We start from the raw sequence: 27,330 nt of genomic DNA, 5'->3' as shown, positions 1-27,330 counted from the left end.
AAGTGAGAAGGCGCGATACGACCCGGTACGAACATGGACTACGATTGGAATACGCTTGTTTCATTATATATGATGATTATGGGCTGGTGGATATAGCTCTGGCACTTCAGTACAAAAGAGTGACATCTTGCGGAAATGGCTGCTGGTTAAGGTTATATCTATCTCCGTCCCGTTAAAATCTGGCAAATCTTCAGATACGTTCAACGCTATGTCACCATTAAGTTGGCTGCGCAGGCGCCAGTTGAGACAACTCCTGGCTAGCACCGTCTGGCTCTGTACTCAGTCACCCATAAGGGACTAAGTCAACCTTCCATGGACCTCACTCGAAGAAAGGGACCCATGGGGACATTAAAGTGACTGCACATACTGGCCGAGATAGCGGCTTGAAGTTGGGACCCATATACCATGAATAACAAAAACTACAAAAACACTGAAAACAATCAAATGAACGACGACAACGATGACGTTGTAATATGCACCACCACCGAAGAAACTTCCACGCCTTTTAGGATAGGCTCCGTTATTAAGCGGACACCTCCATCAATATTAAGTAGCAACGAAACAGTAAAACGATCAACAACAATATTGAAAACAAATAAGCAAGAAGAAATACGAAAGAGCCAGCAACAACAACAACTTGCGAAAGATGTGGCTATTATTGATCTAGCACAAGAAACCGTAGTAAGTCAGTTAGCCAAGCGGTTAGGACAAGAAATTGACAGCCTCGTTCAATACGTTGAGCCACGTAACAATGTGCACAAAGATATAAAGAGAATGTGCAACATAATTAAAAAGGCGCACACAAATCTCATCATGCACATAGAGATGAGTGAGTACAAAACCAAGTCAAACATCACCTTGGTACAGCAACGAGAAACGCCGTTGACAGCAAAACGAGACGCAACATCGGTATCGGCGAAAAGGACAAGACCCAAAATGAGTCCAAAAAAGCCTACAGAAGAAGCAACCAAATCACCTGATACTAAAAAGCGCAAATCAGACGCTGTGGCCGAAAGGCTGAACCAACCAGTAGAAGAATGGACGAAAGTACAACCAAAAAAGAAGGCATCCAATATAAAAAAGGGTAAATCAATAAGACCGCGAGCCGATGCCATCATCATTGAAAAAATGGAAAAAGAGATGTCATACGCTGAAATTCTGCGAACAGTGAAATCAAATGAACAACTAAAAAACCTAGGCAACAAGGTTAAAACCCTGCGCCGTACACAAAAAGGAGACCTGCTTATCGAGCTGAAAAAGAGCGAAAAAGCAGCAGCAAATGAATGTTGTGCCGCTATTGAAAAGGTTCTTGAAAACGTAGCCAAGGTGAATCTCCGGTCGCACAATGTAACCATCCAATGCAGAGGGCTTATTAAAGATCTGAACACTGATGACGAGTTATTCGACGCAATTGAAATGCAAGCAAAAGTGAAAAGACCTGATAAATGCACAATCAAAAGTAGGCGCAAAACGTACGGAGGGACAGAGTCCACATATCTAATGCTGCCAGCGGAAGATGCAAAAAAAGTACTGGCGCGCGGACATTTAATTGTCGGTTGGACTCGCTGTCAAGTTACAGAAGTTACTACACCACAAAGGTGTTTCAGATGCTGGGCATACGATCATTTAGCGCTCAAATGCAAAGGACCCGATCGCACAAATATCTGCAGACGATGCGGCAATGAAGGACACCGTGCAGCAAATTGCAATGATGCAGAAAAATGTGTCCTCTGCGAAGGTGCACATACAGCTGGTAGCGGAAAATGTCCACGATACAAAGAAGCATTACAAAAAATCAAGGCATGAAGATACTACAATTAAACATCAACCATTGTAAAACTGCACAAAATTTACTGTGGCAAACTGTAGCAGAGAACAATATTGACATGGTCTTACTTTCGGAACCGTACGAAGATATACAGTCACATTACTGGATTACAGATTCAGAGAAACAAGCGGCGATCTGGGTGACAAATAACAAAGCTTTACAAAGCAAGATAACAGCTCCTGGCAGAGGTTACGTATGGGTGAAACAGAATGACGTGTACTATGTGAGCTGCTACGCACCACCAAGATGGTCAATTGATTATTTCACTCAAATGATGTGTTCATTAGAAAATGAGCTAAGAGGAAAGCGCCCTATAATCATTGCTGGTGATTTTAATGCATGGTCACGAACATGGGGCAGCCGGTACACAGATAAACGAGGAAAGATAGTTGAAGAAACCTTCGCTGCCATGAATCTGGTTTTGCTGAATACACCTGGCGTATACACGTTCGCTTGTATTAGAGGACATTCGATAATAGATTTAGCCTTTTCCGATAGCACCACGGCAAACCGCACAAGATGGAGAGTAGATGAGTCAATATACACACACAGTGACCATCAAGCAATAATGCTCGACACAAGCAAAACAAGATCGCACACACAATACAACTTAATCGCGCAAAGGAAATGGAAGAGGTCAGTCTTTGATGCCGAAGCTTTCGATGTTATGTGGCAAGATGTGGAAATCGAAATCACTACTGCAGAAGAAATGGCAACACAACTGGCGAACCAAATAAACATCGCATGTGATGCATCGATGCCCAGATGCAGATACAATGGCAAAAGACAACCCGCATATTGGTGGACAGATCAAATAGCCAGCCTGCGTAGAGCGTGCATAAAAGCAAGAAGAAGAGCGCAACGAGCAAGACGACGGCCAGATTTTGAAGAGCAGTACACCGAGTTTTGTACACGAAAACGCGACCTTAAACGAGCAATCCAGCAAAGTAAAGTCCGTTGTTTTACGCAACTACGTGATAGTACCGATGTCGATCCTTGGGGATTGGCTTATAAAACAGTAATGCGAAAGGTAAAAGGCCAGAGAGCCCCTCAACCAACTTGCCCTATCCTGCTAGAGCAAATCGTGCTTGCACTCTTCCCTCCACAAGAGGAAGTGATAATGCAAGAGTACGCGCAAATCGAGCAGGACAGTATACTGACAATAACAGCAGAGGAAGTGATCAACACGCTGTGCCGTATACACGACAATAAAGCCTCGGGGCCAGATGGGGTTCCCAATGTCGCTTTCAAAGCAGCGGTACGAAAAAACCCACAACTGTTCGCTAATATATATAATGCTTGCTTAAGAGAAGGAGTCTTCCCATCACAATGGAAACTGCAACGCTTAGTACTTCTTCTTAAACCAGGGAAGTTTCCTGATCAACCTTCGTCATATAGACCTCTGTGTATGCTGGACACAGCGGGAAAGGTCTTAGAACGTTTAATCTGTGATCGACTTCAAGAATACCTTGAAAACAACAACGGCCTGTCTGATATGCAGTATGGTTTTCGAAAAGCGAGATCAACAGTAGACGCCATCAGAAAAGTAACGTCCATAGCGCAAGTTGCATGCAGCGGCGGTTACACCCGAATGAAATACTGCGCAGTTATTACACTGGACGTGAGAAATGCCTTTAACTCGGCAAAGTGGCACAATATTCTGTCGGCTTTAGAAAGATACTGCGTTCCGGACTACCTTCTACGCATAATCAGTAGCTATTTCAGCGAGCGAACATTGCAGTACCAGACAGATAGAGGCATGAAATGCTATAAAATTACAGGTGGTGTACCACAAGGGTCAGTCCTGGGTCCAACGCTATGGAATGCTATGTACGATGGCGTGCTACAACTCCAGCTTCCCGATAAAGCGACAATCGTTGGATATGCGGATGATATTGCACTGGTGGTAGTAGACAAGCGCCTTGATGTATTAGAAGCCAAATGCAATGATGCTGCGGCGAGAGTGCAACACTGGCTTAATAAAGCCGGACTTGAACTAGCAGCACAAAAAACGGAATTAGTACTGGTTAGTGGCCGTAGAAAAAAGGAAGAAATGACCCTGTGCATTGGCGAGTGCGAAATAAAATCACAAGAGGCAATAAGATACTTGGGCGTCTTGATTGACTCGAGGCTTAGCTACAAGCAACATCTCTTAGCAGTGAGTGACAAGGCTGAGAAGGTTAATGGCGCATTGGCAAGAATACTTCCAAATATAGGTGGTCCACAAGGCGAAAGACGGCGGCTATTATCATTGGTAACAGATTCGATAATACTATACTCGGCTCCAATATGGGCAAATGCTACAAATAGCAACATCCAGCACGTTGCAAGGGCTCATCGACGCAGCGCACTACGAGTAGCGTGCGCATACCGCACAGTATCCGATGACGCAATCTGTGTTATCGCCGGAAAGATTCCAGTAACTATACGTGCAAACGAGTTAGGCCGGCTGTATCACACGCAAGGTGTAAAGCCATCTCAAGAAGAAAGAACTATTGAACGTGCGCAATCATTGCGAGAATGGCAGCAAAGATGGGAAGACTCCCTCAATGGCCGATGGACCTATGCATTAATCCCAAACATCGAGGTATGGTTCACAAGACCCCATGGAGAGCTGGAGTACCATCTCACTCAGATACTAAGCGGACATGGTTGCTTTTTGCATTATCTATATAGATTCAATTTGGCCGACAGCCCTATCTGTCCAAGTTGTCCGAATGAAGTAGAAAGTGCAGAGCATGTTGCCTTCAGCTGCACAAGATTTATTGAAGAACGCCAAATACTACAAGAAACCATAGGACGACCACCAACAATCGAAAATCTAGTAAGCGAAATGTGTTCGTCGAATGAAAAATGGAATGCAGTTAAATGGTTTGCTAACACAATAATACGCAAATTACAAGATGCAGAAAGAGAGCGTAAAGCCCTTCAGCAACAACAACGAGAGAGTCATCCACAACCTCAAGTACCAGACCTGCAAAACACAGCTATGGACAACAACAGCAGCGGCAGTCAATAACACTAGCAATACAGACGTAAGACTGACTTACAAAACTATAGGTGACGGAAGTAAAATTCCAAACTAGTGGACAGAACAGCGTTTCGCTGCACTGAAGAACGAATAAGACTAACGAAGTATGAGCTTCACGCTCAACTTTAAGTATAGGGTGAGCTTAATGCTCAATACGGCCTTCTGATGTTATACTTTACGGTGATTCCAGAAGGGTGACCCGTACGGACGAGAGGAGTTTTTAGTGGGTTAAAGTCCTACACTGACCTAGGCTTTCGATGCTTTTCTCCTAATCCAAAAAAAAAAAAAAAAAAAAAAAAAAAAAAAAAGGTCAAGTTAGGTCAAGTAAGGTTAGGTTAGATTAGGTTAGGTTAGGTTAGGTTAGATTATACCGGAGATCCTTAGTATATCCACTTAGGCCTGTTGACCCATTGTCTTCCCGTATATATAGGAAAAAACTCATAATTTAAAACCACCTAGAACCTTTGGCGAAGCATAAAATAAAATAATATTTAGTGTCAGGGCCTGTAATTGTTTAAGGTCTTCAAGAAAGGAGGTTCCTAGAGTATTAAGTCAACTCCGTGTATGAGCTGGGCAAAAATATATAATAAATAAGAGGCGCTCTCATCGTCTTCGCAGCAGCTGTGATAGATTTGTTTAAAAGGGAGACCTTATCTTAAAGTATGGTTTCCTAGTTTACAGTGACCTGTAAGTAAACCTACCAAAAGACCAATATCTACTAAAGGAAGGTATAAAATTCAAAGTTGTGAGCGTACAGAAAATGTTAAAAAATCCATGACTTTCTCATTTCAATAAAATTGAACTAATCTTATAAATTTATTAACTTGGGTATATCCATGTGTAAGGCGATGGCAACCCTGATAAGAAGAGTAGATAGTTGCTGGTTTATGATCGCTTTCATGAGACTTAAATAAACTAATGATTAATAATTAAAATATAAAAATAATTGTATCTTTAAAAAATGTATTTGTAATTGCACAACAACAACGATAAATAAAGTGGATTGAATATTATATCAACTAACACATGTAGTTAGGACACTAATAAGCCAAGCTAATTTGTTGAGATAAACCTAACATTTTAGAATTGTTTAAAAGTAAGGGTGTTCACCATAACGAGCAAGGAGTAAGTAGTAAATACACTTACTTAATCGTATCGATCGACTGATTACTATAAATGTAAAGAAATTAAAATATTTCCAATATCAAAAACTGAGAATAAACACATTGTCGGAGTAAATTTAAGTAACAATAATTTTTGGGTTTCCAATTGGACATGTAGATCTGGATTTACTCTCGATGTCAAATTTAGTTAGCCAATCGAAACTTTTTTAGAGTTTTCTAACATTTTTGTAGTGATGTTAGTAGATCATATGTACAATTATATTTTTCAAAAATACATATAGCGAATCAAATCACTTTTTATTTGTCAAGTTATATAAAAAAGCTGTTAATTTGAAGGTAATCTTGTTGCTCTGCCAAAACATGTAGACTGTTTTAATTTAACTCGAGTGTTATAAATTAGGTTAGGTTAGTTATGCTGGCAGTTATTTTTCGAAACCATAAGACAATAATAACTATAATTATGCACAAAAGGGATCTAATAACGAATATAAATACTTAAAACTTCAACAAAAAAAAAAAAATAAATAAAAAAACTTAATAGAATTAAATATCAAGAATATGAAATAGATATCTATAAGTAAGGTATATCTACCTACATTTACGAAGCCAATTATGATAGGACAGATCACAAGGTAGCCAAATTAAAAAATTATCATCAATCTCTCAAACTTTAATTTGAATGCCTGAGAAATCTCTTTATTATTATATTTTTTTTAATAAATTGTGTTTTTAATTTAATATATAAAAAAGTTAATAAACAATACTTTGTTTTTATACTAAAATTTAATTTTTGCATATTTTATATAAATTTTTATTAAGCGAAACAAAAATGTTCGAAGTTAAGAATTACTTTCGTTGATTAAAAATCATTGAATTAAATAATAAATATTAATATAACATTATTATTTAACAGTGTTATATTAATAATGTTAGAATTTTGAGAAGTATTTATATTATATAATTAAAAATAAAATGATAATTGACGAATATATTTCTATCACATTAGAGGAAATTTCCGAAAATTCAGAGTTTAATAAAGTTTCGTTATTTGTTCAAATATATGCGATATATGGAAATAAATGGTAACTCATAGATGTAGTATAAAACTAGACTATGAACAATATGTAGCATTCAGAGGCTAGACCCAGACGGGAATTATACAGCTGAATACTACCGAAATTATATATTCAAATGAAATTATAATTAAATAGATTCAATTATTTAAAAATTGCCCTAGGAAATATTGATACTTCTCTAGGGCGGCGACATTTTTTTGAACACTAATTCAAATTGGCTGCAGACGCTTTAGGTACTTATTTTTCTTAGAAATAAATAACCAAAAAAGTGCTGTCCTGGAGCAGAAAAGTGGACAATTTTATTGGCTTTGTTAGTAAATGAACAGCGTGGGAAGCGCGTTGCTCATAAGTGTCGAATTTCTTAAGATGGAGTTTACATAATAGCTTCAATTAATGCCATTTATATTTAATATATAATAGATCTTCAGGTGTATGAAAGTTTGTGTAATATATTACTTAATATTTACCTCTTTTTGACAACTTTTAGATAGTTGAACGCGGATATTTATAAGTTTATACCATGAACCAGTTATATCTAATTCTAAAAAATTTTATATATATATTTTTTTGATATTTACTGATGTAATACAATATTTACCTCTTTTTGAGATTCCTTTGTATCTTTAAGGCAACTTTTAGATAGTAGAACGCGGATATTTATAAGTTTATACCATGCACCCAAGTTCAGTGTATTATATCAAAACCCTGTCCACAGGTCTATACTAGTACAAAACAGTTACATCTAATTCTAAAAAATTTTATATATATATTTCTACTACTACATTTCTACTAGTACACAATAGTTATATCTAATTTCAAAAAATTTTATATATATTTTTTTTGACATTTACAATATTTTACCTCCTCTGGGACTCCTCCTTTTTATACCCTAAACCTGTTTTCAGTATATTATATAAGAGTCCTGTCCATAGGTCTCTACTAGTACAAAGCAGTAATATCTAATATCAAAAAATTATATATATTTTTTTTTGACGTTTAATTGAAAATTAAAAATTTTTAAGTAAAATTATAGAATGGGTATCCACATATCTTAATTTACTTATAAAAATAGTCATTTATGTGAGTGTGTATCAATATACCTGTAAATTAAATGGTAATTTTAACAAATTTCTTTTCACTAAACAAAATCTAATCAAAGTTATTTGCGAAGATTTTCAACAAAAAGGCCATTAGGTTTTAAAATTTGTCCAAATTACTCCAGCTTTGTATATAAAAGCTTACAATTTTCGTGGAAAAACTATGAAAATTGATTGACTTAATCGATTTGAATTGAAGATTAATTTATTTCTTACTTCAAGACTTTGTTGTTTCTATTAATATAAGTTAGTTATTGCAAATGAAAGAGTTTTTAAGTGGCTGAAAGCTGTTCGAAAGTTCTAAGAGAGCTTCAGTTTGTTTAAATAAACATGACTTAATATTCATTACAAAAAAAAAAAATTAAATATATAATTGGTATATTTTTATATATATATTTTTTATATCTATTACATAAAATCAATAAAAACAAAGATTTTAAAATCTTTGGACCGCATTATCACCTTAATAAAATAGGTCTATCCGAAGAGATGGAGTGTCGACTCTGCTCAAAAGCAGACGAGACTTCCAGTCACATTCTCTGTGACTGCCCAGCCTTGATCTGGGCCAAGAGGAGGTCACTGGGAGGAGAGCTGCTCTCCTCTTCTGACATTAGGAGGTATTCAGCGGACGACATTCTGGTCTTCATTCGGAAAGCGGTATCTCTTCTGTTCGGTTAGGCTCGGTTGCAGCACAAAAGATCAATCTGGTCGCAGTGCTCTGCGCCGTCGGGAGCTAGTACCTCTTTTATTCCTGTCATATTCTATTACGTTGAAACGTTCTTGATTTTACTTAGTATTTAATGTAAATACTAGTTTCCCATTAAATGAAAAAGTAAAAAAAATAAATTTTATTTTTAACCTTTTGCACATACCTACTTCCTTTAATATACGACTATGTTTCTGATATGCGTTTTTTCTCTGTACGTAAGAAGGAAGTAATGAATATTTCCATTTAACAGTATTGTGAGTAATGTGAAAAATTTCTTTTCATTATCGTAACAATAAATACTGCATTACATTAAAAAAAAAAACAAAAAAAACCAAAAAAAAAAAAAGAAAAAAACAAAGGCACCCACGACAATATGGACGAAAACACACTCATATCCATACAATACTTTACAAAAGCTGTAGTACGAAAAATATTTATTTGCATATCATAACAAGGTGATGCAAGAAGGAGGACGAAGGAGCGGATGAGATTAACATCGAAACAATAGCTGTCACAGTTAACACAGCCGTAAACAATTTCATTTACAAATTACATGCAACGGTGGCTCCTACTAGTGTGAGTAGGTGCGACACACGTTCAACTCGAACTCAAAATATTGGCGTGTGTATGCAATGTTCTGTGGTATAGTTTAGTGTTTGTTTTTGTGATTGTTTCTAATATCAGGCATTTGCTAAAACTAGAAGATGCGAATAAAAACTAATTTTTAGCAAATTTAAGACACTTCTCTCTCATAGAAACAATTAAGGATAGAATAAGGAGACTAGAACGATAACTAAGACCACATGAATCGACCAAAGATAAATTTAATTTATTTAAATTTGATTTAACCTAATTTATTTAATTTATTTTAAATTAATTTAAATAAATTTAATTTAATTTAATTCAATATAACTTGATATAATATAAACTAATTTGATTCAATTCAACTTGATTTAATATGATTTAATCCATTTTAATTTAATCCAATTTAATTTAATTTAATTTAATTTAATTTAATTTAATTTAATTTAATTTAATTTAATTTAATTTAATTTAATTTAATTAATTAATTTAATGTAATTTAATTAATTTATTTTATTTTAATTTATTTAATTTAATTTGAATTTAATTTATTTAATTTAATTTAATTTATTTTATTATTTAATTTAATTTAATTTAATTTAATTTAATTTTAATTTAATTTATATTTATTATTTAATTTAATTTATTATTTAATTTAATTTAATTTAATTTAATTTAATTTAATTTAATTTAATTTAATTTATATTTAAATTTAATTTAATTTAATTTAATTTAATTTAATTTAATTTAATTTAATTTAATTTAATTTAATTTAATTTAATTTAATTTAATTTAACACCCAGCGATGATATGCAAACATTTCTAAATAAGTTAGAGGGAATTGAAGATAAAATCTTACAGGTCGACGGTTCATTCACCGCAGGTGGCGACTTTAACTCCAGGGCAATAGAATGGGGGATGGGAACTACAAACTCAATGGGAAGTCGAGTTTTAGAATTGACTGTCAGGCAACGTCTTATAGTCGCAAATACGGGCATGACCCCAACTTTTAGAAGGGAAGGATGTCAAGGCAGTATTCCAGATATCACACATCGGAAAGAATAGCAAGTAAGTTAAACCAATGGAGAGTCTTAGAGGACTACATAGGGAGTGACCACCAATACCAAGAAGCTTATTGGAAGTAATTGATATTGCACTTCCTTTGCATATGGCAAACGCCAAAGTATACAATGACAGCAGCATTTAGACCACTGTGTTTGCTGGATACCACAAGAAAACTCTAAAACTGATTTTTTTATCGATCATTTATTGCAATAATTTTATTTACTTCCGTGAGATTTCTGTCCATTCATCAAACTGAAATTAATCATAAAATAATTAAATGAAATAAAACATTAGAAATAATGTTTGAGTTTCGTCTTATTGGATCATAGACTAACACAGGAACTGTAGAACGGCATAAAATCATAGAAGGGTTGAGTTCGCTCTGCCAAAACTATTGTACACCACGTTTATCAACGCTTGTGAAAGAGACACCAGAATTCCAAATCTTGTTATGAGGAAATTCTGTATATGAACTCTATGTAATGATCAATCAGTCTACAATTGCTTGAAAATATTCCCTAAAAGATGTAATAATTTTTTTTGTTAAACCTAGTTTATATAAAATAATTAAAAATCTCTATTTATGTTTATTTGTTACATTTACTGATGTTACTTTTATTTGCCAGTGCTAGATGATATATAGATATTACACTCTTCACAATGTATACATATAAGATATAATATAATGTATATAATGTCTACATTTTTCTTTACTTTGTTTAATTGGTTGAGATAAAATAAAGATAAGTTAATATATTAGCAAATAATATTTAAATTTTTTTTTCTGAATCTGCAATTTACACAATTCGAATCCTCGATATATCAAAAATGTCATTATTCCTACCGGTGTCTCGAATTATAGAGGTACAATTTTATTTATACAATATATTTTATATTTTACATTATGTTTTTATTAAATTTATGTTATAGAAATAATATAATATATTATTATTATTTATGTTATAATATATTTTATATTATATTATATTTATCCAACTAATTTTTATATAGACGGCTAAAGCCATGTCTTTAAGAGAGAGAGATATATTTCTTATTTAATTTTACTCTTTAACTAAATATAAGTTCAGATGTAATTACATATATTACGTATACAATTGTACTTGTATTTAGATTTATATTGTAAAATTTAAAATAATTATTTTCATTTATAATAGAATTTTTAATTATTTAAAAATAATTAATTACTGATTAGATTTTTATGCTTTTCTATTTCATGCTAGCTAATCTTGAATTTTTGAATATTAATATTTATCAAATTTTGAATGATAGAAAAATTATTTTTGCAAAACATATACGAAAGAAAAGCAAAACTGAACTAATTCAACTTAATATAATTTTGAAAGCTGCGGAGATACATTTCGCACAACTTAATATTTTCTAACAACTGGAAGTGAGTTTCATCAACAACATCATAAACAAGTATAATATTCCATCCAGGTTCGTACAGTTCATAATAACCTTCCGACTTTTGTCCTATGGGCTTATATTCAATGTGAGTGTGATCAGGGGAACGGCGCATCCATCTTTTTGATTGCAGTTGGTACCGCCAACATCGATTGTACAATTCTAGAGCAGCCTTAACTTGCCAAATTTTGTACGGATATTCATAAAACACATTGAATAGGTCATCATCTGTCAAGCTAGCTGGAGTAACCATCAGCTGTGTTATATCCGACAGATTGGAATCAAGTTCTTGATTCGAAAGTAAATTAGGCTGAAGTGTATTAGCATAAGACTGAGATTGTGGTACAGTATCGGTCGCATTCCTGTCATACATTAATGGGTCATTAATATTTACGTGGGTTCCCTGTTGATCACCACCACGTACACCTGTCCAATTTTTATTTGTTGTTGATGAATTTCTTTCTCCATTGCAGCTATAAGTTTGATAACCTAGAAAATTTTCAATAAGTTAAAAAATTTTGAAACTTCTCTTCTTAAAATTTACTTACTATTTGAATTTTCTATAACGCCCGCCTCAGGACTTACACCAGCATTATTATAATTAGTGGTCGAACCTTGAGTTGCTATTAAACGTATAAATATAGTTCGTATTATTATTTAGTTTATATTAATTTGTATTACCTGTGTTATGTCCCAGCATTGCATTGGGTATATGACGATTATTAGTAGCCAAATTCTGTATTGGTTGGGTATAACCAAAGTTAAGTGGTGTACCACCTTGAGCTTGATTTTGAACTATTAAGTTTTGTTGGTTATTTATTGATTGGCAAGACGAATCAATATGCGAAGCGTTTACATTGAGTCCATCATACCGCTGTGTTTTGTTTTGAGTTGGTGTTAAATTATGCAATGGAACTAAACCAGGAACTAAGCCAGAATTATTGCGTTGAATCGCAAGTGCTTGATTTTGTAAAAAACCAGAAACAGAAGTGTTAGATAAAGGTTTCTTTCCGCTTGGCTGATTAGAGGCAAGGAATTTATTAGAAAGATAAGATTCCTGCACAGAGTCATTATTTTGAATATCTCGATTGCCACTGTATGGAATATTATTTACACGATTTTGTCCAAAACGAATGTTTTCATGGAACTTATTAGCATCCTTAGAAGGATTTGCATTTTGCAAGTTGTGAGTGTAAATATATAAACCTTGAACATTTTGAGTGTTTCCTCCTATTTCCGAATATGTATGAGGTGTTTGTTTGAAGTTTACATTATTATCAAAATGATTTTGTGCATTGGCATTTAATAAAGCATTTTTGGTACTTGGCAAGTTGGTATTTGGTAAGTTGTAATGGCCTTGGTATCGTCCATGGACTGGCATTCGAGTATCATTATATAGTGTGTCTTGCTCTGGTACTGGTACATGTAAATGATTATTAAATTGACTTTGTTCCAATGCCAAACTTTCAGGCATAGCATAATTTTTATACTGCAACTGTTCGTTCATTAAATTTTGTAATACCGTGTTAGAAGACGACGGAATATTATCAAAATCACTTTGCTGTGACATTACGTTGGGTGGAACTCCAGATATATGATTTTGTTCATCCGAAGTATGTCTATATTCATTTGGATGGTCCGCTGCATACAAATGTACGGCATAATGTGGTGATGGAGTTTTGCGATAACGATTCTGATGGAAATATTGTTGTGGTGTAAATGAATTACATGCGGAATGATTAAATTCTGCATTTCGATGATTGTTAAAGTGATGATGTTTTGACACATCATACCGCGACACTTCACCTGGTTCATAAAAATGACCAAAATTCATCTTTTCTGTTGCACAATGCGCTGATGGCATATCTACGAAACGGTTTTGATTTGGTGTATAATATTTTGGAATTTGCCAAACAGCTGGGTTGGAATGGCGTCTATTAGAAGAGTAACTGAAACGATTACGATCGAAGTTATAATTCTGTTGCATTTTGCGCGATTTCGAAAAAACTCTAGAACGAATTTGATTATTAGGGAAATTTTCTTCCAAAGTATTACGTTGCATTGACATATCTTGATTATTCATGACATAATATGGAGGTGAGTGATTCTGTCCAGTAGTAAAATGTTTAAACGATTTCGGTGATCGTTGTGTATTGGCGGAGTGTAAATATTCACCATCAGCATTTGATGATCCCGGTGCATAAGATTGTTGTGACATATCATATCCATCCTTTTTGGGACTTTTGGGACCACTATTTTTAGATACATAAGGATTTGAATTTATATATTTATTTTGATTTTGCAAATAGTTCTTATGATTATTAGGGGTTTTTGGAAAGTCCAACTTTCTATTAGCATTTAGTTGAATTTTACGTGATGTTGGGGTGCTATACAATTGATTTTCATTGTCCACAATATTTTGTGGCATAGGAGTACTCAAATTGCTGACATAACTATCCTTAGACGTAACATTTTCTGAGTTGAAGAAATTAGTACCAGATTCATTAGAATTTCTATTATGGTTTGGTTCTCTTAGATATTGATATTGTGGTATCAGCTGACGAGGTGAAAAGCTTCCAAAACTTATTTCTTCCATAGGAACGTGTGTATCTGCTGCGTTTTGTGTAAAAGTTTCATTCGAAGAACGATTTAGATCAACCATATCAGTTCGTGGTACATTAGAAACTGAGCTATTCCTAGCAAAGTTACGATGTGATAATATATTAGATTTAAGGCCCAAATTTAAATTAATGTTTGAATTAATTAAAATCAAAGGACCACAGTCTTTATCTGTTATCGAATTTTGTGCCCTTGCATTAGTACTATCCGATAAATTTACATTATCAACCGATGCACTGAAAACATCTTGATCATTTAGATTATCTTCCGTTAGCGTCACTGGAAAATCACCAAAACGAAAAGGTCCGCTGAGATAATTTGATGGCTCTACAGAAGCTGAAGTGTCGCCTAAACTAGTACCGCAACTTTCAACTATTTGAGAATTTGGCATTATCACTGGTGGTACTTGTTTGGGTACTTGTTTCAGTACTTGTTGCGGCCTGACGTTTGCATTTGATTTATTTTTCAGTTTTCCTTTGGAATTTTTAATCTTAATCATTTTGAAAATGATACTAAAATTAAATATAAAACAAAAAATGTTAAATTTTACTGTACTATTTCATACAAAAAATTTTTTTAAAAATCTGTTATTAGGTTTATGTGTATGATTGCATTATTTAGTATTCAGTATCTCAACGTGAGGCGTATACCATAAAGAGGGGTATTGTCATAGTCAAGAGGGGCAATATAATATTACATGTAAGTTAAGATTGTCGACTTTGTAATAACCAGAAGTTCTCGCCGTTTACAAAGATTAAAAACTTTTACACAAGCAAAAAAAAGATTACATCTATTAGTGAAATATTTTTTTTTTTGTTAAAATTGAGTTTAAAAACTAAATTTAACAGCAGAACATATTCTGTGTCACTGTTATAGTCTCACCAGACTCAGAGTTCGGCACTTATCAACTGTCAATCCACTTATAATGGAATTAGGCAACATTTCGACAATCGACTAAAGTGGGTTTGTCACAATACCCATCAAGGCATGCGGTGACGTGGTGATAAGTTCCCAACCCTTTAAAAATCTAATCTCATCTAATATTAAAATATATGCTTGAGAGGACATATATCTTATATCCAAGTATATAAACACATAAGTAAAATATAAATATAAATTTTATGTTTAGTGAGGTACCATATTTTTATTTTTTTTATTAAAAAATAAATTAAATAAAACAAATAAATTGAATTAGAAGAGCGAAATAAAATCTAATAATTTTTTCTTTCTAATTAAATCTAATTAATTTTCAAATTAATTATTTCTATATTTTAAAGTAAATATAATAGTTTAGAGCAGCAAACGGTGTGGAGATGAGAACTACCATTTTCAAATACTTTCACCGGAGCTTTATTAGTCTGCATATTGAATGTCGATATTAGCATAATTTTTTTCGTTGTAGATTAAAATAAAAATATATTATTTGTTAGTATTTACCTTTAATTTTCTTTAAATTTATTTGAAATTTTATTTTTTGAATTTTTCCCAATTTAAAACTGTAAAAAACTTGACTTCAAATGCGGGCATTAATTCGAATGTGATAACTTTAATATCGAAATAAAAATGATTTAATTATTGATATTATTAGAGAAAAAAAAAATTTTTTTTGACATAAAATTTTTTTAACTGGCATGCTTAGAAAAACTATTTTTTATCAACTAGACCTATATGTTAAGTAATTATATGGTTATTAGGTTGCCGTGATATCTTGTTTTATAGTAAAGGATGTATGGAAAACTTAAATTCTTGATCAACACTGACTGTATGTTTCAATGCACATATAATAATGTCATCCATATTGAATTGTATATATAACATATGAACGTTTAAATTATATTATGTGATCTATAACGTTGTTTTAACGTTTTTTAGTTCACTAGGTATTAAGTCTATTTTCTCATTTCTCTTTCCCATGATTACTGGAATGAAGTTTCCACATTGCTGTGGAAATCTTCTTCATTCATTCCTAAGAGGTGGTTTTAGTGGGTTCAAGTCTCACACTGTGGCTTTCGATGCTTTCCCCCTACTGCAAAAAAAAAAAAAGTTGTTTTAACCACAGTTGTTTTAACCGACCGGTGAGGCTCATGTAACAGCCAAGGTGGAGAACATAGGACAGTGACCTGCAGTAATATTTAGTAATGAAAAGACGGCCTATGAAGTTTTTTGATAGTAAAGATATAGGCTTTCTATTTACAGATTTTCGATTCTGTATACTTTTGTATTACAGTTAAGCGGAGGTATTGAAATTAAATTCATGTTCTGATAATCTTTTTTAGCTGACATTAATTATGATATAAGAGTGTAAGATAAGATAATTTTAATATATCTGGTAAAGTATTTTGAAATTAATAGTTTTTTTATATGACTTGATTTGATTCGATAAATGTATTTATAAAAACTCTAAATGAATTTATGATCTACTAATACTTCTACAATAAATGTTAGAATACTCTAAAAATGTTTGATTGGGCAGATAATATTAGCAGATCTAGAGTAGATTGAGGTTAAATCCAGATTTGACAATCAAAAACGCCATAAATTGAAACCAACCGTCTTTGAAATTGTCGGAGTTATGCAGAACACATCTGATAAAGCAGATTTGTTGCATCTCAAACATTTTCGAATATTTGTAGTGTTCGAAACAAATGTTCGAATTGATATGAGTTTAAACCGCTCGAGCAATAACATGCTCGAAAGTTTTGAAGTAATAGTTTGCTCTAATTAATTTTGTTACTTACTAATTTTATATATATAAGTCGCTTAATCATCTCTCTATTAGATATTTAAGTTAGTATATTTTAATCTAAGTTTTTTTGTATTTTTTGTTATATTATTATTGAATTTTAAGAAAACGTCTATTATGTGGAAATTGCAAAGTACGAATATTGTCGTGGTGAAGTAGCCGAACAAAGCTCATACTTATGCTTCATATAATTTTAAGTAGAAATTTGTAAAAATTATATATTTTTTTAATAGTTCACTTTATGTTATTCTTTGTGCCTTAATCTAAGCATAGTAAAAAATTATATTAGAAAATTTTTCGTCTTAGTGTAACATCAGTCATGTGAAAATTTAGGTTTATGCACGCTTCACCAATTATCAAATAATCATGTGCCTTTTTTGACCCTTATTTGCCTAAGTGAACAAGAGTTCCTCAGTGTTTTAAGCACAACCTTGGCCTAAAATATTTAACTTAGAGTTTACGGCTAAATCAAAGTTATAATAAGGCTAAAGTCAAGCAATAATTGTATGGTTTAGAACAAACAAAAAAAAAAAAAATAAAAAACCTAGGAATACAAAACCGAAAAGTAAAATGTCCTGAGGTCATAATACAGAATTCCATTTATTTACGTAATCGAGTATATATATACGAGTATATCGACCGAGGAGCAATGCATTAATGTATTTAATACTCGAATGCCTGGAAATAAATTTGGTTTCCTTTTTGCTCACACAAGCAATTAAAAAAGCCCTTTGTCAAAAACATTGCTAACTAAGCTGGCTTCACTATTTATTGATTTAAACCAATGCTTGATAAAGAAATTATGGTTATATTTTTAAAATTATTCTATAATTACATCAAATTTATGAATTTTCAGACACAACAAAAACGTCAACTGGTTTTTAAAGTATTTCTGACTTATAAACTAAGTCCACCGATTCTATACTAGAACAGTGTTCTTTAAGCGCTTGAAGTTTTCGACTCGACTTGACTACATACGACATATGAGTCCCACAAGTACATACTACATATAAGTCCCATAACTACATACGATATATAAGTCCTAAGACTACATACGATATATGAGTCTCATGAATACATATGATATATAAATCACACGACTACATACTATATATGACTCCCATGACTACATATGTTATATAAATCACATGACTACATACGATATATGAGCTCCACAACTACACACGCCATTTGAGTTCCACGACTGCATGTGACATATGAGTCCCACGACTACTTATGACATATGAGTCCCATGACTACATACGACATATGAGTCCCACAACTACATATAACTTATGAGTTCAACGACTACATACGACATATAAGTTCCACAGCTACATACGACACATGAGTTCCACAACTAAATACAATATATGAGTCCCACATTCGGGCTGAAATCCTATTCAGATTTGTTAAGTAATAAAAAGTAAATGTATGTTTAAAATAAGATTCAATATTTTGTCAATATTGGTAAATGTAAATTTAAATTAAATTATATTAAATTTAAATGTGCATTTAAGTACAGTAAGTCTTTTAACTCTAATACCACGTTGTGAACGTAAATTAGTTCCTGCAGTTTATATTATCAAGTAGGCAGGTTGTAGTAACTTCTTGACAAAAACTTTGATTCCGTAGTAAATACATTTCGTGCAATACAATACAGGGGTCATGATTCACATAATCAATTATCTGAGCACACTAAAGATAAAACTGTAAAGGTATTTGAAAAAACTGGATCTGGACATTATGCTGTCCGTTTAAAGACCAACAACTTAATAAAACACAATTTGATTAAAGTGGAACGCATCACAGAAATTTTTATGGTTTGACGATCTTGTGCCAGTTATGCGCCAGCTATCAAAAACTACCTCGAAAGGATTCAGTACTGTAAGATACCTTGTGGAGGACATTTGAATGATACTGAAATTTAAATCTAATGACCACATAATAACATATAATGATATATGTGCTTTTAATTTAATTTATTTTCAAATAAGAATTTTTAAATACTTCATTTAGAAATTTATTTACAATAAATAAATTTAATTCTGAAAATTGTTATAAAGATTTTTAACCAAGTTTTTAGAAAAATGTTTGAAATATCAAACGAAAGACTGTTTAAAAATTTTTTTCTGTTTTGGCACAAAAGTCATTCAAAATAAATTGTATCATATGTGATTCGTGGTAGAAAGCTGTTTTGTTCAATTTATTTTATGGTGAAATTAAAAACAGCTGTTAATCGTTACCACATGTAAATCAAGAATTGAATTTTAAAACAAATTTGACGGAAAACCACAAGATGGCTTATTGGTAGGAGATCTAAGATATCTCAACAAAACAAACTTATAATATATAAACAAGACTTCAAGGCTATATAGCTCTATGGCATTAAAATTTGGGATTACGCAGAAAATCATACAATAGGTATGATACAAAGGATCCAACACAAAACACTTAGGGATGCAGCAGTTAACGCTCTGTGATATGAGCAAAAGGTTGACCTACATTGTGACCTTGAAATACCTACTATCAGTCAAAAAATACAGATGGCTATAGAAGACTGAGTCAACATTTAACACTATTACGGCGGTACTTTGCGATGTTAAACACAGACGCGTAAGTCGCTTCATACCAAAGGACCTTTTGAAGCGCTTCAACCAGCAAGGAGATTACTTGCTCAGATCTATATGCTCACTTTAGATAAGTAATATTACTTATAATATTAAATTAAAAAAGTTCTTGTTGTTAAACAAAAAAAAGTGACCTTTGAGTCACAACCTGGTTTGATGTGGAATATATGTGCAAAATAAGAGTGGAACCTAATTATTGAAAAATGTCGTTGACAACAGAAGTCAAAAGGTTAAATAATATTTTATAAACAAATAAACATATGACAATATATATTGTTAAATACTTTCATTTGTGATCAGTGCTGTGTCAGCAATAAAAGTTCAGACTATTGTTTACTTAAATACAGCTCTTGTTTCAAATCATTACTCTACGATTGGTAATACAGACAGAGGCTAGACGTTTCGTTGGTTTGGTTTGGTTTAAAAAATTAAGTATAAATAATGAATTTTTTTTCTACAAATAGTTGATTAAAAAGAACAAAATCAAGCCATTTTTAAGTTGTATAATAGAATAAAAGTGATTCGCATATATTAATGTTATACGAAGAGATTCAGAATATTTGAAAATGTTCAATCCATCAGAATAAATGCACAGTTGTTTACTTACTTCAACATACTTGTTGCTTCAGCATATCGTATGGTATCTGATGCCGCGGTGTTGATCATCAGTTGTACCAAAGAAAGGAGAATAAAGTGACTAATGCTGCATCAAGAAATCACAACACTAAATGATCTAGAAGTAAGACGACTGATCCAACAACTGTGACAAACAAGGATGTGATGCAAAAAAAAAAAAATAGAAAAATGGACAGCAAAATTAATCCCAGATGTAACGAAATGGTTAGATAGAAAAATTGGCAAAGTTAACTATTATCTACTAACCCAATTCCTATATAGTCATGGATATTTTCAAAAATAACTTTTTCGCATCCGCAAAGCAAATGATCCGAAATGCATATATGGGAATACAGACGAAGACAAAACTGAAGACGCCATCTAAAAATGCAACGGATGGAATACTGAAAGAAGATCACTTGAAACAATAGTCGGTGAATATATTACAACGAAAATAATGCTATCTGAAGAAAACTGAAGCGCCATCAACCAATTCGTGGCGATCATACTCAAACGGAAAAAATATATTCTCGAAAATGATTGATGTAATGAAGAAAATTTTTAATGAATAACCAATACAGGGACGCTAACTTGAAGTATTCCCTATAAAGATCCGCGGTAGAAACGGTTTGGCACATGAGGTGGTTTGTTTTTAGTCCGTGCAAACCGGTCATATCACTATTGTGGCGGCATAGTATCTATGCGTTAGGCTTTTTAAATCATCTCTCCCCACAAAAAAAAAAATATTGTCCGTTATTATTATAACGGACATATATATAAGTCCTTCTTAAGAAGTGCTCACTGCATACTAAATTCATTGATTTATTGATGACCAATCGAATGAATGAATCTATTGTTTTCAGATATATGTAAATATATATGGTATATAACTTGAGCGTATTATTTATTAATTACTTGAAGTGAAGATTTTTAGTTATGCTGTTTGCATACACAATGAATAGTAAGTGAGAATCTTTTAAAAGTATTCATTCTCTTAAATTTTTAAATTTTCTGGTAAGTACATTTATGAGAACTTTTGTCTTTTATAGGAAGGAAGGAAAATAAAAAGTAAATTCAATGAATAATAAAATAGTTTAAAAAAATATTCTATCCACAGCGACAACATCGCTAATGGAACATAAACAATATAAAGTTGTTGTTCATTATAAAAGCACACTTGCAGTGCGAATATAATGACAAAGGCTCCTCCATTCTCCAACGGATGCGTCCTTATTGTAATGAAAATAAAAACGTTGAGCTGATATTGCTCTTTGGTGGTTCTGAACTCACATGGCTGTTACCGTTTTTGTGGCAGGAATGCAGTATGAAGGCAGTTCTGCCACTACAGATTTCTCATTGCATATTTACTGGCATTGGCGCATTCAAGTGATTGTTTTGCGTTCATTGGGGAATGGAAATATGTGAACATGGGCGTAGCATTGAGCTTATAAGTAAGTTTATGGTACACACATTGACAGTTTTCATTGCTTACATTAAGTCTTAATTTTTTTTTTTTTTTTTTTTTTTTTGAAAGAAATTCGAGATACGAATTTCATTTTATTTTTCGTGATATTTTGGTCCCGTAATTGCACTTTTTTATTTTTATTTTATGAACATTTACTGCTTTTACTGTAAAGTTTACGTGCTTAATTCGTTGAAAAAAAGTGAAAATATTTTAGTTGCATTTAACCAAGCGTTACAAAATATTTAAGTGCACTCTTTTATTCTGTTTCACTTAATGATTTCAAATGAAATAAAAGAAACGCAGCCATTTTCCCTCCGTACTAGCATATATATCTTCCCTATATAATACATACGCAATTTTTTACATTTCTTCCAGAATTGAGATATCGGACAGTTTTTTTCAATTTCACAATTCATAATCTTAAACTATTGAATTCGGTTATGTTATACAAAAGAACGGATCACAATAGTAACAAAATTAATAGCTATTAAACTTCACCTAAATGAAGAGAGAAAATGGCGAAAAAAAACTTAAAGAAAAAGGATAAACACCTTATCCTGTTCCAGTTCTAATTTCAACTATTTCCTTAGAGTCATTGTTTCCTTGCTTATTTGGCCATAAGAATCTGTTTCAGGGATCCGGCCTGACGCAGCATGTTTCTCCAGGCGTATTTGCTTCGTGTGCGCCTTCTCTAGTCTCATATATCAAGTTCGGCTTCAAACACCTTTTTCACTGGAGCATTATCATCCATTCTCACGACATGACCAAACCAGCGAAGGCGCTGGATATTAATTCGAACTTAAGTGTAGTTTACCCTACGCCTTATTTCTTCAACTACCGTTTCACACACATTTTTCACTTGAGCGTCGTCATTCTCACTACATGTCTAAGCCAGCGAATTCGCACAGGCTTATTATATTATTTATTCTTATATTATTTATATAAGAAGTATTATCTTACGCGAATTCGCCCTTAGAGTTAATAAGAGAAGAATGAATCAAAATCATATATTACTTATTCTTATATCATTTATATAAGAAGAACTATTCAACGCCTTTTTTCTTTAACTACCGTTTCAAAAACTTTTTTGGAGCGTCGTAATTCTCACAACATGACAAAGCCAACGAATTCGCCCTTAGAGTTAACAAGAGAAGAATTAATCTCAAAATCATATATTATTTATTCTTATATTATTTATATAAGTATTATCCTACCTTATTTCTTCAACTACCGCTTCAAATACTTTTTTCACTTGAGCGTCGTAATTCTCACAACATGACTAAGACAGCGAATTCACCCTTAGAGTTAATAAGAGAAGAATGAATCAAAATAATATATTATTTATTCTTATATTATTTATATAAGAAGAATTACATTTTTGTTAGAATTATCAACGGTTGACGTGTACTAGAAAACAGGTTGTCTTCTTTATTGTTTACTAACGTACCAGAGAACTGCAACGTGTTATAATTTTAACACTCAGAGTGCACTCATAAAAAACCAAATCAAAATGCGTATAAATGTTTTTTTCACATACTACTTATATGCAATCATATTCGCCACAGAAATGATTCATAAGTTAACGATTGCCGGTGCTAATGAATCAGCTTCACCAGAATGCGTACATATTTCTAAGCAGAGTAACATAAATGGCAAATGATTCATGAATCGTAGCATATACTCGGGTGAGTATGAATATACTCATCGAAAATAAATGACTCTCGAATGATTTGTAGCACTCGTAAAATTTTTGTGTGAAAGGTGTTAGTTGCTAAGCAAAAAACTTGCGTGTGTTTAGTGTTATGGTTTTGGTTTGTATTGTTGTTGTTGTTAGCATTTTAAATGCATGTGTTTTGTTTGTGTTCTTGAATATTTCATGTGCATAAAATTAGTACATCTTAGTTTGCACAGCAAACAACAACAAGCAAATTTTTCCGAGTGTGATATAATACTCATAAATGATTCATAAATCATTTGCATCACTGTTGTGTCTAATGTCGGTGTTTCTATGAGTATTATATGAGCAGAGTATAAATCATTTTAAGTACTGTCAGCTGTATGTATGAATCGGGTGGAGTCGAATATACCAAAAAGTCGAGTGAGAATGCTCATAAGATGAAACACGGATAGTAATTCGAGTATGATTCAAGTGTTGAGTACTCATTGCAGTTCTCTGTTATGTACTAAATAATAAGTTGTCATTAGTGATAAGCAATGATAAATATCCAAATAATATTAACTTATTGAAAATTTTATTTCAATAATTTTATTTTTTTCATTAATCAAGTTTAATTTCCAAATTGTGAAAATATTTGGAAATTAATTTATATTTTCTTGTATGTTTGCAATATTTTATATTTTACTTTATATTGAAAGATGTTCTGCAAACAATTTGATATTTAACTATAAAAATATAGTTAAATTTTATACATTTTCCTAAAATTTGATATTTTTCCATATATAATTTCTAGCTTATTGTAATAATTAATAATAGTTTATTTTTAATATAGTCAATAGTTCATATTTGTTTAATATTTCAGCTATATTCAAATCCACAGAGATCTATCTGGTTAATTTTTTTCTGTAAATTGAGGACTGAAGAATACATTTAGTTATGACCTAAATCCGAATAAAATCAATTAAAATTAGAAAAAGTTTCTCATACAATAGCATGTAGCTGAAGGATCCGTTTATATGGCAGCTGATTTTGAAGTCAGCATAGAACTGGTCTACTCTTTGTGGCAGTATATCAACTACCTACTTAAACTTATGAATTAACTCTAAATAAAATCTTTTGGAGTTTTAAATAGTTTTTCATGCAATAACATATTTCCGAAAATTTAGTTTATATGGCGGCTATATTTAAATCTTAGCCAATGAGATCTACTTTTTGCGCCATACTCTATATTAGCTATTTAAACTTATGAATTAACTCTAAATAAAATCTATTGGAGTTTTAAACAGTTTTCTAAGCAATATCATGTTTCCGAAAGGTTAGTTTATATGGCGGCTATATCTAAAGCTTAGTCAATGTGATATGCATAATGTAGACTAGCTACTTAAACTTATAAGTGAACTCTAAATAAAATCTATTGGAGTTTTAAACAGTTTTCTAAGCAATATCATGTTTCCGAAAGGTCAGTTTATATGGCGGCTATATCTAAAGCTTAGCCAATGTGATATGCATAATGTAGACTAGCTACTTAAACTTATGAGTGAACTCTAAATAAAATCTATTGGAGTTTTAAAAAGTTTTTTATGCAATAATATGTTTCCGAAAGATCGATTATATGTAAATCGGTACCGAATGGCTAGTATTTTATACCAGAATATAGATTAACTATATATAGCTAAACACCAAAAATTTGAAGACTGATATCATTATAGATATTCATCTAATCATGTTTATCAAGTATATATAAATATTATTTTTGACTTCCATTATTCCTTTCTCTTTTTCTTAATATTTTTAAACAATAAAATAATATAAGTATCATTCAATATAATATTAAAAGTATACAAAAAAAATATATATAAACTAATATGTGAAACTTCCTTGTAAATAATAAATACGATATTACAGCGATTGAATTACCTTAGCGATTTAGCACAAGCTTAAGCAAGTTTAAGTTCAGAAAGAATTCACTAATTTATACAACGTCTAAAAATAAATTTATTACTTTTTTTAAAATATTTTAATTGGTAAAAATTTAAAGTCAAATATTTCAAAAAGCACACTTAATTACATTTTAGATAATTATTCAAAAACTGATAATTTGCCAAGAGAAAGAAACAGACTGATATCAATATAGCTATTCATCTCATCATATTTGTCAAGTATATAAAATTATTTTTGACTTCCTTTATTCCTTTTTCTTTCTCTCTTTTCACCATATATGTGGCAATATAAAACTAATTTGATACTTTTAAACAATAAAATAACAGAAGTACCATTTAATATAAAAAGTTTATATTTTTTATATATTTTTATATACATATATATATATATAATATATATATATAATATATATATAATATATATATATAATATATATACGTATACATATATGTATAAATACATATATTATATATATATTTTTTATATATATTAACTAATATCCAAAGATTCTTCGTAAATGATAAATACGATATTACAGCTATTGAATTACCTTAGCGATTTAGCACAAGCTTAAGCAAGTTTAAGTTCAGAAAGAATTCACTAATTTATACACCGTCTAAAAATAAAATTATTACTTTTTTTAAAATATTTTAATTGGTAAAAATTTAAAGTCAAATATTTCAAAAAGCACACTCAATTACATTTTAGATAATTATTCAAAAACTGACAATTTGCCAAGAGAAAGAAACAGACTGATATCAATATAGCTATTCATCTCATCATATTTGTCAAGTATGTAAAATTATTTTTGACTTCCTTTATTCCTTTCTCTTTCTCTCTTTTCACCATATATGTGGCAATATAAAACTAATTTGATACTTTTAAACAATAAAATAATATAAGTACCATTTAATATAAAAAGTTTATATTTTTTATATATTTTTATATACATATATATATATATATTTATATATATTATATTATATCTATATATATATATATATAAATACATATAATATATATATATTTTTTATATATATTAACTAATATCCAAAAATTCTTCGTAAATGATAAATACGATATTACAGCGATTGAATTACCTTAGCGATTTAGTACAAGCTTAAGCAAGTTTAAGTTCAGAAAGAATTCACTAATTTATACACCGTCTAAAAATAAAATTATTACTTTTTTTAAAATATTTTAATTGGTAAAAATTTAAAGTCAAATATTTCAAAAAGCACACTCAATTACATTTTAGATAATTATTCAAAAACTGACAATTTGCCAAGAGAAAGAAACAGACTGATATCAATATAGCTATTCATCTCATCATATTTGTCAAGTATATAAAATTATTTTTGACTTCCTTTATTCCTTTTTCTTTCTCTCTTTTCACCATATATATGTGGCAATATAAAACTCATTTGATACTTTTAAACAATAAAATAATATAAGTACCATTTAATATAAAAAGTTTATATTTTTTATATATTTTTATATACATATATATATATATAATAAATATACATATATGTAAATATATATAATATATATATATTTTTTATATATATTAACTAATATGTGAAAATTCCTCGTAAATGATAAATACGATATTACAGCGATTGAATTACCTCAGCGATTTAGCACAAGCTTAAGCACGTATAAGTTCAGAATGAATTCACACTAATTTGTATAATGTCTA

General features: G+C 31.3%; 2 protein-coding genes and 1 long non-coding RNA gene across 3 annotated transcripts; 1 reads left to right on the top strand and 2 right to left on the bottom strand.

Annotated features, from left to right (window-relative positions):
- Positions 1 to 405: 405 nt before the first annotated feature.
- Positions 406 to 1,806, top strand: LOC119688361. The gene has a single exon (XM_038103039.1). It carries the CDS (start codon positions 406 to 408, stop codon positions 1,804 to 1,806), a length of 1,401 nt encoding a protein of 466 aa, XP_037958967.1.
- A 9,937-nt stretch (positions 1,807 to 11,743) lies between these two features.
- On the bottom strand, positions 11,744 to 15,061 carry LOC119661882 (GATA zinc finger domain-containing protein 14-like). Its single transcript, XM_038071388.1, has 3 exons — positions 12,619 to 15,061; positions 12,486 to 12,560; positions 11,744 to 12,426 (listed from the first exon to the last, which is right to left on the bottom strand). Exons 1-3 carry the CDS (start codon positions 15,053 to 15,055, stop codon positions 11,849 to 11,851), a joined length of 3,090 nt encoding a protein of 1,029 aa, XP_037927316.1. The 5' UTR covers positions 15,056 to 15,061; the 3' UTR covers positions 11,744 to 11,848.
- A 984-nt stretch (positions 15,062 to 16,045) lies between these two features.
- Positions 16,046 to 27,329, bottom strand: LOC119661883. Its single transcript, XR_005250627.1, has 5 exons — positions 27,260 to 27,329; positions 26,729 to 26,794; positions 26,179 to 26,244; positions 25,605 to 25,670; positions 16,046 to 16,100 (listed from the first exon to the last, which is right to left on the bottom strand). It is a non-coding gene; the product is annotated as an uncharacterized LOC119661883 (long non-coding RNA).
- Between the last annotated feature and the right edge of the window lies 1 nt (position 27,330).

This window comes from Teleopsis dalmanni, chromosome X (assembly GCF_002237135.1).
Source record: "Teleopsis dalmanni isolate 2A chromosome X, ASM223713v2, whole genome shotgun sequence".
Classification (NCBI taxonomy): domain Eukaryota; kingdom Metazoa; phylum Arthropoda; class Insecta; order Diptera; family Diopsidae; genus Teleopsis; species Teleopsis dalmanni.
Note: the sequence above shows the minus strand (reverse complement) of the source record. Positions and strands in the feature narration are given on the sequence as shown.

What these genes read in the sequence shown, in the direction of transcription:
- LOC119661882 (XM_038071388.1), bottom strand. Translation starts at nt 15,055, where the DNA reads ATGATTAAGATTAAAAATTCCAAAGGAAAACTGAAAAATAAATCAAAT. An exon ending in AATGCTGGGACATAACACAG is followed by an intron (nt 12,561 to 12,618) that starts GTAATACAAATT and finishes TACGTTTAATAG; the next exon opens with CAACTCAAGGTTCGACCACT. An exon ending in CGTTATAGAAAATTCAAATA is followed by an intron (nt 12,427 to 12,485) that starts GTAAGTAAATTT and finishes AAAATTTTCTAG; the next exon opens with GTTATCAAACTTATAGCTGC.
- LOC119688361 (XM_038103039.1), top strand. Translation starts at nt 406, where the DNA reads ATGAATAACAAAAACTACAAAAACACTGAAAACAATCAAATGAACGAC.